General features: G+C 40.8%; 1 protein-coding gene across 1 annotated transcript in view; it reads left to right on the top strand.

The window, feature by feature from the left end:
- Positions 1-222: 222 nt before the first annotated feature.
- LOC138146455 (rap1 GTPase-GDP dissociation stimulator 1-like) overlaps positions 223-11,150 on the top strand; it is a 73,882-nt gene continuing 62,954 nt past the window's right edge. The window contains exon 1 of the mRNA XM_069068387.1: positions 223-387. Within this exon, the coding sequence (XP_068924488.1) occupies positions 384-387 (4 nt within the window). The 5' untranslated portion in view covers positions 223-383. The remainder of the gene's footprint in view (positions 388-11,150) is intronic.

The raw sequence follows: 11,150 nt of genomic DNA, 5'->3' as shown, positions 1-11,150 counted from the left end.
CTCTCCTGGCCCAAGGAGAAAATGGTGTTTCCTTTTCTGCCAATGACAACTGAACAGGAGGGATACAAGCTGCAATAGAAGGATTAAGTAATTAGAAGGGATGGAATTAGTTCAGAGATCAGGGTCACTAAGAGAAAGACTGAGAGAGAGAAAAAAGAAGGAGAGAGAGGAGGAGGGAGAGAGGAAGAAAGAAAGGGTGGGGGTGGGGGCCAGAGAGGGGAGAGGAGATAGAGAAGGGAGTTAGAGGGAGCTGTGAGCTGCCTGGCTTTAGCAAGCTATAAAAATATTCTCCTTCTTCGCAGCTTGGTAGCTCCAGGGGACGGAACCTCACGTTTAGAGCTCGGCTACTCTGTGTTATCTCATTTTTTAGATCATCAGCTGCGATGGGTGAGTAAACCTCCTACTAAAAATAGGAAGATGTCTAGCTATTGAATGTATATGCCGGCATCCTGCACCTTCCTTCCCAGGACAAAGCTCCAGGATGAGGGGCTGGGGGTGGGAAGAGGGTTCCAGGTAGGGGCTGTTTCCGTTGGGTGCATGCCTTTGGATTGCGCCAATCAATTAGAACTGATGGCAGCTTTCCTGTACGTGATACTCGAGTTCTCGGTAAGAATGCTTGGCTTCTTGCAAGCAGCAAGCCAGCCAGTCAGCCTGGCAGATTCAGACTGGACAGAATACCCAAAAGTTGATGAATATACGGCAGAGAGAGGGCTGTCTGTGGCTCCTCCATATACATCCCCTCCCTCAGGATGAAAATAAAATTCCACACCAACGCTCAGCCTTCCTCACTTGATGTTTAGAGCATACTAAAAAAATAAGTGGTCCAACAACCTTGTGGTAGACAGAATTAACCTTCACCAACTCTCAGAATCGCATTGTACATAAACCAAAAGATGCTTTAGGGTCACCAATAGAACACGCCCAGTCTCTTGGCATGTGAACAGGCTGACCTTGGTCAGAGCTTGGGAGAGCTTGCTGTGTAGGGAGAGCAAGGGAAGGAATGTTTTATTAACATAAAGCTTCTGGGAGAGGGTAACACCATAGCTAAGGGTAGGTGGTTGGACAATAATATTCCTCCTTCCCTCCCTTGGTGCTGTCTAGCTGTGTTGATTTGTTCATTTGCTGTCAGGAGTGAGCAATGTTCCCATTTCATCCTGAATGACAAACTTCTTTCAACCTATGTGGACTGTAGAGGACAGAGGGAGAGGAAGGAGAGGAGGAAGAAGAGGGAATGCATTGTGCTGGGGATAAAGTTAAATAAGACCCTTTTCATGCCCTCTTGGAACTTACAATCTAGTAGGAAAAGATACAAACATAGTTAAGTATGTTTAACTCATGCTATTACAAGATGAGCATGTTAGAGAAAGGAAGAAGCCCAAGTGCTATGTGAGTAAGGCACAAATCCAAATGTGAACTAGGGGAGAGGAAGGTTGTAAAGGGGAAATCAGGTTTCATGAAGGAAATGACATTAGTATAGGCTCTTCTTTATCTGGTTATTAAGAATTTCTTGTTTATTCACCTGCTTTTAAAATGCCACAACGATAGTGAAATCAAAAACAAAAAGTTGTCCAGTATAAATTAGACTGAAGTCTTTAAAGGATAGGTAGAAATTGAATGGGCAAGAGGAGGAAGGGAAGACAATCTAGGCATAGGTATTGGTATTGGTGGTGGTGGTAGTGGTGGTGGTAGTGTAGGTATAGGGAACAGCATGAGCAAAGGTATAGAGATGGTAAAGTACTGGACATGTTGAGGGGACAGAAAATTATTTAGGTAGGATGGAGTGAAAAATGCATGGAGGAGAATACTATCAGTCTAGAAAGGCACAGTACCAACAAGATCATGGAGGGTTCTTGAATATCATTTGAAAGTTTAAACTTTATTAGGCAATAGGAAATAAATGATTTTTTAAGCAAAGGAATATCTTTAATAGATCTATACATAAGGAAGCTTATTCTGATGGCAGGATGAAGAATTGATTAGAAGTGGGATAAACGGAGGCAGGAAGGTCTATTAAGTGACTGCTTCAATAGTACTGGATGACAATGATGGTAGCTTGTAATGGGACAATGGCAATGAGCATAGAAATGATGACAGATAAGAGATGTCGTGAAGGACTAGAGAGCTTGGTAACTAATTGGTTATAATTATAATATTAGCCAACATTATACAGCACTTTAAGGTTTGCAAAGCACTTTCCATATGCTATACTATTTGATCCTCACAACAATTCATTATTATCCTTATTTACAGATGAAGAAACTGAGTCTGAGACGGTAAGTTACTTGCTCAGTGTCACCACTGGGCACGTGTCTGAGGCAAGATTCAAACTTGGATCTTTGTGCATGATTCCAGCCAACATTCCATCCATTCATTGTGCCATGTAGCTACCTAGTTAATGAAATGGGATATGAAAAGTGAGGAAGAGAATAGAGCCAGAGATCTTGCCAACGTCCCAAACAAGGACCCAAAATATGTGGATGATAGCACTACTCACAGAATTAATTAAGTCAGAAGAAGGTATAGATTTATGAAGAAAGACAGTCCCATGGAATTAGGAAATTTGGTTTCAAGATTTGACTTTTGACAATTGCCTGCTTATGTGAGTTGCTACCAGGGGGTAGCAATGATGGGGAGGAAATTCTCGTAAATTCAGAGTCAGGAACCCAGAATTTCTAGTCCTTTTGTTGTTATTAAGTTTTTTAAGTTGTGTCCAACTCTCGGCGACCCCATTTGGAGTTTTCTTGGGAGAGAAACTGGAGTGGTTTGTCATTTCCTTTTTGAGTTCATTTTACAGATGAGGAATTGAGGCAGTGTTAAATGACTTGCCCAGGGTCACACAGCTAGTAAGTATCTGAGACTGGCTTTGAACTCATGAAAATGAGTTCCAAACCTAGGGCTTTATCCACTACACCACCTAGTCCTTATTCTGTAGTTCACTGGCTATGTGACAATGGGTAACATTCATTCCCATTGGTTTCCTGACTACACAATGAGAGTGTTGGACTCGGTTTTCTCTATGTGCTTTCCCAGTTCTAAAATTCTGCTTCTCAAAGTTCTCTCTAGCTCTGACAGTCTATATTCTGTGTTCTATAGACCTTTGATATTCTGACACATGTCTAGGGATTACTGCCAGGAACACACTCTGTAGACCTGAAGTATTATATAAGTGTGAACTCTTGTTTTTATCATCATTATTAGTTCATAGTCACAGAAAGGCAATGTGGATTAGGGGATTAGTGGGCTTGGAATTAGGAAGGTGTGGGTTCCAGTGCTTGTCTCTGGCCCATACTCTCTGAGCAACCATGGGAAGCCATGGACTTCCCAATACTCCCAGACCACTCTCTGAAACTGTAGGTCATTCATATGCATTCAGTGAAGGGATTTTCTACACTGAGTTCACACTGATGAAATGACAGGTCCATATCTTGAACCTACCATTTCCCACTAAAATAATAATAATAGTAGGAGTAGCAGTAGAAGTAACAGTATGTTTTGTGTTCTAGGGTCCTTCCTCCTCTTGACATTTTAGACTTCCAGGTTCTTTGAGAGGAGGACCAGGGTTTGTTCTTAGCCTGGCACAGGCTTAGTAAATACTTATTTACTTGATTTTTTATTTTCTATGTTTTCAGCCCCCACCCAGTTCCAGTAGGTCCCTTCCAGATGGGAGAATAGTGATATATGACCATGGACAAATCACTTAAACACCATCAGCCTCAGCTTCTCTATCTATAAAATGGAAATAATAATACACTGCTTAGTTCACAAACCTTCCCTATCCCCTCATTTTCCTCCCCTCTCTCTGTCTCATCCCTGTCCCCTTCTCTCTACTATGGTCTTCTTTTTTGCTCCTGGAGATCTGAAATTCCCTGGAGAAGAGGTAGGGAATTCCCTAATTTCTGATTCCTCTGGCCCTTGTAAGACAATTTTCCTCTTTAATAACACATGGGGCTTCAATCCCGTAAGAAAATCTGAAATTTCCTAATTCTGTGCCAGGCTTCTTTTCATGGATTTAGGGGAGAGAGAGAAAAGAAAATGTTAGAAGAGCATTATGTATGGCTGTCAACAAAGCTCGCTGCTAGCCAGCTCTAGAGGGAAATGCAGACTTGAGGAGCATGACTTCATACGGGAAAATCGTAATCCCCATGCTACAGAATCTAACGCACCACTTCTTCCCTTCTCCCGTTGTCTCTCCTACAAACCCAGCATTATCCGTAGCCATAGTTCAAAGAGCGTTCTCTTCCAGAGGCTCTTTAGTCCCCTGGCTGGCTGAGCAAGGGAAAAGTGCCACATAGTTGGGATCTCTGTGTGGCAATGACTTCTCTTCAGCGGACTGGGACCCTAGGCCACCCATGAGGATGAACCTTTAGCTTAGAAGCACCTTTCTGGTACACTGAGTCTATCCAGCGATTACCTAGCACTTATTGTGGGATGAGGGGAAAGGAAGAGACAGGACTATGTTTCACAAGGCCTCTGGAATGAAATGTCTATCATCACAATAATCCTACCAGCCTGACATTTTTTTTCAGAAATATTTGGGAAGTTTCCAACCCAAGCTATTTCTAAAAGGACTCTTTATCCTCTATGTTTGAAGAGATTGGAAGGACGAAGCAGAGTAGGGTAGTAGAAAAAGGTTTGATGTCAAAGAACATGGGCTCCAAGGCTAGTTTTCACACTTAATACCTGTGTGACCTTGAGGACATTGATTCATCTCTCTGGTGCCTCTGTTTTCTTTCTATAAAACCAAGGGGGTTAGACTGGAAGGTCTCTACAATCACAGCCAGCTCGAAACCTGTGGTCCTCTGACAATTATGCTAAGTCAGCCCCAGGTTTCTGGAAAACACATGAGAGGTAAACGAGGGGTAGGGGACCTGAGTTTAAGTCACGCCTTAGATATTTGCTAGTTGAGCGATACTAAGTCACAATTCAGAGTCTCAGTTTCCTTATCTGTAAAATGAGGATCTGTATCAGCAATGCCATATTCACAATGCCTATAGAGATTACAAATATGCTGATATAATTATCCATCACAAAATACGTCAGGTTTGCCATTTGGGGAAATAAACTAGAAAATTTATTAAGATACCAAAAGTCTGAGTCCCAAAACCAGAAAGTGAAAGCCATCAGAGTAGTTATGATATTGGCACAGGTAGATAAAGTAGAAAGCACCCATATTTTCAAGCCTTTAAAACAGAACAGGCTACCTCAGGCAAAGGTCCTCCTCTCCCCACTCACAGCAACCACCCAGCATCCTGGAAGAGCGCTCCCAGCAGCTCCGGCCCCTGGCAGTGCTCAGCCGGAGTCCTAACTCAAAAAAAAAAAAAAGGCAACCGCCACCAACTGCCAACTGCAGGACCGTTAGCTCGGCTTTTCACTTTCTCTTGCTCTGCTATGTCAGCACGTCCATGGGGCATGGGAGATCTTTAAATCCCATTACCCTTACAGGATCATAGTGCTTATATTACTTACCTCAAAGATTTGTTAGAAGAACAGCGCCTTAGGGGTGGCCAGGTAGCACAGAGAGTAAGAGCACAGGCCCCAGTGTTAGGATGACCTGGGGATCAAATCTGGGCTCAGATACCTAGCACTACACCCAGAAATAACTGGCCGTGTAACCTTGAGCAAGTTACTTAACCCCAGTTGCTTAAAAAAAAAAAGAAAGAAAGACAGTGCCTTTCAAACTTTAAAGCATTTAAATATGGAATTTACTATAGTGTAATGGAAAGACCAGTGGACGGGAGATCTGACTTCTAGTCCCAGTGCTACCATTAACTTACCAAGTGACCTTAGGCAAGTCGCTCACCTCCTAGAATTGAAGTTGGACAGGACAGTTTCAGCTCTAAAAGAGGCAGCTTTATGTCCACATTCCTGGTCTTGTTCTCCTGGCCTCTCCTTCCCACTAAAGAAACAATAATAGCGTCTTTGAAGCTTTCAGCCATTCAGCAGAGGCAGTGGATAAATATTAAGTTGTTAGAGGGCCATGTAGTCCATTTCTGACTGCTATGATTCTTTTTTCATTGAATCATTCTAAAACTGATCATGTGGGTTAAGCCAGGGGAACACTGAGGGAATAAGGAAGGAGAAGAAAACTGAAATCTGCACCACGGAAGCAGATAATGAATGAAATTAATTAACTCTCATACTAAGAGAACCAGGACAAAAAAAATCACATTTCTCTTTGCTGTTTTCTCTTTACAAGCTGATAAATACTAAGGGATCTAAGTGCTGGCCTCCATTACCTCACTGATCACTTACTTAGTATGTGATGCTATTCAAATCATTGTCTCTTAGCCTAGACCCCAAATCTCCGAGCAATCAACTGATGGATCAATAGCTATTTACTAAACATGCAGCCTATGCAAGGCACTGTGAGGAATAGAAAAGAATACAAGGAATTTAAGACTAGTAGTCTCTGACCTCAAGGAGCTGAAACTATCTATCTAGGGAGATAAGACAATTAACAATATAAAGTAATGTACCTCTGCCATAGATAGACTCCTCATTACGTACTCTGGAGTGGTGGTGTAGTATATTGTTAAATATATCTATTTATTATTCTGTATTTGTCTCTTATTATCTTTTTCTTGTTAGGGGGGAGAGGAAAGTGAGTAATTATGGCCAGGAATATGAGTATATCACTAATATCTGTCAGTACTAAGGAATCTATTTATTGGGTAAAAGTAACCTTGAGCTTCTAAAAGAAGGAATCGGCTAGGTCCAAGGTGTCCACATGGGGCGAATCCTAAACTAAGGGTGGCATTCTGAAATCAGAATAATTTAATTCTGAAATCAGAATCTAAGGATGTGGGGAAAGAAGGCACATGGACTGCACCAGAAAAGGCCCTCAGTTCAGGGCCTTACAACTTGCTGGTTGTAAAATGAGCCAGGGCAACTTTTGGCACCTTAGTGCAGACTAGCAACATAGAAGTCCATCACATTAGGCCAAGAAGAAATATATGAAACATACTTCTACCTACCCTACAATGTACTATTTCTAGATGAATAATTCTTTTTTCTCTTATAGATATATATCCTACCTTAATCTGAAGATGGTACCAATGTTGGGGAAGTGGGTGTTATAGAACAGGTCATTTAGTCTTTTTGGTAAGGGCAAAAGAATGGGAGCAGGTCAGTAAGCCTTGAGTCCAGTAAAGTTCTAAACATAAAAGAGATCCAAGCAGGCTCAGAGATCAAGAAGGTCAAGGGGAATCTGTGCTTCTAATTGGGGGGGAGGGGTTAATAAACAAGAAAGCCTTGGAACCAAAGCTAGGGCCCTCTGCACCTGATCCAAAAAAAAAGAGCTTATGACGCCCAAAACTGATGCCATCAGCAAAACCTAATATCTCAGCGAAATCCTTTACAAACAATAAACTATTTGAATTCATTTTCAAAAATTTCTTGGATATATGTTTAAGGAGCACTATTTACACAATGAGGAGATGAAGCAGGAACCATATAAAGTACAATTACTGCCCTTGAGGGGCTTATGGTCTAGTTGTGGAGACAATACTGAATTTTTTTTTAATTACTAGGTAGGAGGTAGAAGATTTTTTTTTTTTGCTTTTTTTTGGAGAGGGGAGGGCAGGGCAATTGGGGTTAAGTGACTTGCCCAAGGTTACATGGCTAGTAAGTGTGACGTGTCTGAGACTGGATTTGAACTCAGGTCCTCCTGACTCCAGGGTCAGTGCTCTATTCTCCGTACCACCTAGCCACCAGGTGGAAGATATTAAAGGAAAAATAATCACTATAAGCCAAAGTAGTAAAGGAAGACTTCCCAGAGGAAGTATTCAATAAATGTTTGCAGATTGATTTGGGTACTTTCTGATATGGTGATCTCCAAAGTGGAGGTCATAAAATTATCCCCCAAAAGATAGGCTTGACTGCAAGAGTGTATGAGAGAACATGGATAAAATTTCATTCCCCCCTCCCCATAGCCGATCACAAACTGATCTCTACTCTTCTTCCTCTCACTGCTGATCTTTCCTGTGACTGCCCTGGTTTGTGGGGCCCTGGGAGTGTTAAATCCTACTCAGCCCCAAGCAGCCGCAGCATCTGTGCTGGTGAAATTCCTTGCCCCTCCTCACTCTCAACCTCCCTAATCCCCAGCTCCTCTGGAATCCTTCATGGCTGCTACTGGTGTTCCAGAAGGTACAGACACTGTACTTTAGGGCAGACACTGGTAAAAGTCTCCAATATATACTCTTTTTTTTTTTCTGTTGTTGTAGAAAAGAATGAGTAGTGAGGAAGGATGGGTATGTTTCAATTACATCATCGTTCTCCCTAAAACTCACCCCTTTTCTGAATTTTCTTATTTCCATCGAAGGTACCACCATCCTTCCAGGTCTCAGGCTCTCAAGCTCCCCATTATCCTTGTCTCCTCACTCAACTGAAAATGCTCTATTCAAAGACACTACTGTCCTCCTACTTACCAAGCTTGAATGGCCTTTCCTCAGTCTTCATCCTTCTGGACCTGTCTGTGTATCTGACATTGTTGATCAGTCATGCCTCCTGGCTTACTTTCTCCTCCCTAGGTCTTCTTGATAATTCTCTCTTTTTATTATTTTACTATTTTTTTAACCTGAGAAAAACCTCATCTCCATTGCTAGATTACCATCCATCCCATTGCCTAACTGTGAGTATTGCTCAAGGCCCGCAGGCTGGGGCCTTATTCTTTTTTCTCTACATACTCTTTCACTTGGTGACTTCATCCATTCCCAGAGGTTCCATTATCATCTCTATGCATATTCACAAATCTATATATCCAGGCCTAATCTTTCTCTTGAATTCTAGGCCCACATCTCCAACTGCCTATTAAAAGTTTTTGAGCTCAAGGTCCCTTAGACATCTTAAACTCAGCACATCCTTGACAGAATTATTTATCTTTCCTGCCAAACCAACCCTCTTCCAAATTTTACTGTCTCTTTTGAGGCCACCACCATCTTCCTAGTCACCCAGGTTTGCATCTTTGATATTATTCTTGATTCTTCACTTTTTTTTACCCTATAGTTGCTAAATCTTCTCATTTCTACCTCTACAACTCCTATACATTCCCTTCTTTTGACTCACATAGTCAAGACCCCAGTTCAAACTCTCATCATCTCTCACCTGGATTATTGCAAAAACTTCCAAATAGGTCACCCTGTCTACTCTCTCCCACCTTCAATCCATCTGCACATAGCTGCCAAAATGATTTTACTAAAGCTCAGGTCTGATCATCCAGCTTCCATCCTCAGTAAACTCCATGGCCTGCTACTCACTATATCTTTCTCTCTCTTTTTTTTAATATTTAGCTTTTCATATAAGTTTATAAGATGCATAATTATTTTTTAAAAGTTGTGACCACATGCTGTTTATAAATTACCAAATATTCATAAATTAGGAGTATATGACCAAATGTTTTATTTGCTTTGTTTTTTTTTTTCCTGATAGTTGTAAATCATCTCTTTTTTTTAAATGTAGAGATCACTGCTCTAACCAATTGAGTTAACCAACCATTCAGTAAAAAAAGCAATAAAGTAAGGCACAAAGTCTTCAAGGAAATTTAGTCAGAAAAAAAAATCAAACATTGTCTAAGTAGCTACCTGGTCAAGTCAGTCAAATCATGAAACCAGCATAGGCATGTATCGTAGTAGGCAGATGGCCACCACTTTTTATTTCTACCCTTTTGAAAATGCACAAATACCACTTGGGCCTCAAAGCTCCAGATCAATCAACACCAGTCTGCCACAAAGTTCTTAGTGCAAAACTTGCCTCAGTTCCATGCTTTGCTTGTAGAGACATGGTCACTGTAGCTGAATCCTGCCTTGTGCATATCTCCCTTCATACAAAGTGACAAAATTTTGAGAACCAGAAGAATTCAAAGATTTTTCTCTAGGCTATGAAAAAAATTGGAAGAAGTTAAGGAAGGCTTACTGCCATGTGCAGTAGCTTGAAGATGTATATAGGATGCCATACTTAGCAAAGGCAGGATTCAGCTCCTGCCTCTCACACTTACTAACCCTGTAACCATGGGCAAATCAGTGGACCTCCCCAAAACTCAGACAATTCCACAAGGCTCATCTGCTAAACTGTATACAAGTTCCATCTTTGTGGTGGAAGGAATTGGCACAGCAACAAAATATTATTTTTATCATTATTTATAATTAATAAAAATTATTTATTATTATTAGCAAAATATAATAATATTGTCATTATTGTTGGTCATCATTATATGATGACCTGTGTTTCCTTAAAACATTGACATGATTTTTGTGTGGCTTGCTGTATGAACTCACAGAATCTTAGAGCTAGAAGATAAATAGAAGGCTATTTATCCAAAGATGTCATTTTACAAATGAGAAAGCCAAGGCTCATGGAGGTGTAAAATTGACTTCCCCAAGGTCACACAGCAAGTTTGTGGCTAATATAAGGCCAGAATCCAATCCAGTGTTCCTATGACAATAGAAGCAGCTTTTTGCCTCCTCTGAGTTCCCATTGGTTTATTTAAATGCCAGGGGCCTGAAGTGCTCACCAAATTAATCAGTCAAGTGAATCACATTCGGTTAGCTCATAAGCAAAAGAGTAAAATAAATAAATGCATTTGCCTCCTTATAATTGCATTCCATTATGCCTGGCTATCCCCTCTGGACTGCCATAAACAATTCTTCTCCTTCACTGGTGTATACAAATGCTCATAGATTGTCATCAAGCCCCTCTTAGTCATAATTTGGGAAATCTCTGCCTAGTTAATTCCTTTTATCTTTCCTCCTTGTCAGTCCCTCCAGCTCTTAATCATTTTTGTTACTCTTCTCTGAATCCTTTCTAATTTTCTTATAGTTCTTTAATGCAACTTTTATATAGTAAATAAACACTTTAAGGACTACTGATTACTTAGTAAATTTGTTCCCCAAATATTATCACTTTAGCAGATTTGAGCTAGAAGGAAAGGGAAAGACAGTAGGGAAAAAGAATAGTCCCCAATCAAAAATAAAGTACTCAGATATTGAACCAGCTGCTACAACTGAGGTCAGGTTAGTACTTCAAAGGCTATCTATTAGAAGAACAGTCACTTAAAGCTCCGAAATGTGAAATGCAAATGTAAATAACTGAAAGCCAGTGTGTGTGTGTGTGTGTGTGTGTGTGTGTGTGTGTGATGTGTAAATAGTCATCAAATT

Source organism: Petaurus breviceps, unplaced genomic scaffold (genome assembly GCF_028583685.1).
Source record: "Petaurus breviceps papuanus isolate PSGF00001 unplaced genomic scaffold, PetGlider_PUasm1.0 90762, whole genome shotgun sequence".
NCBI lineage: Eukaryota > Metazoa > Chordata > Mammalia > Diprotodontia > Petauridae > Petaurus > Petaurus breviceps.
Note: the sequence above shows the minus strand (reverse complement) of the source record. Positions and strands in the feature narration are given on the sequence as shown.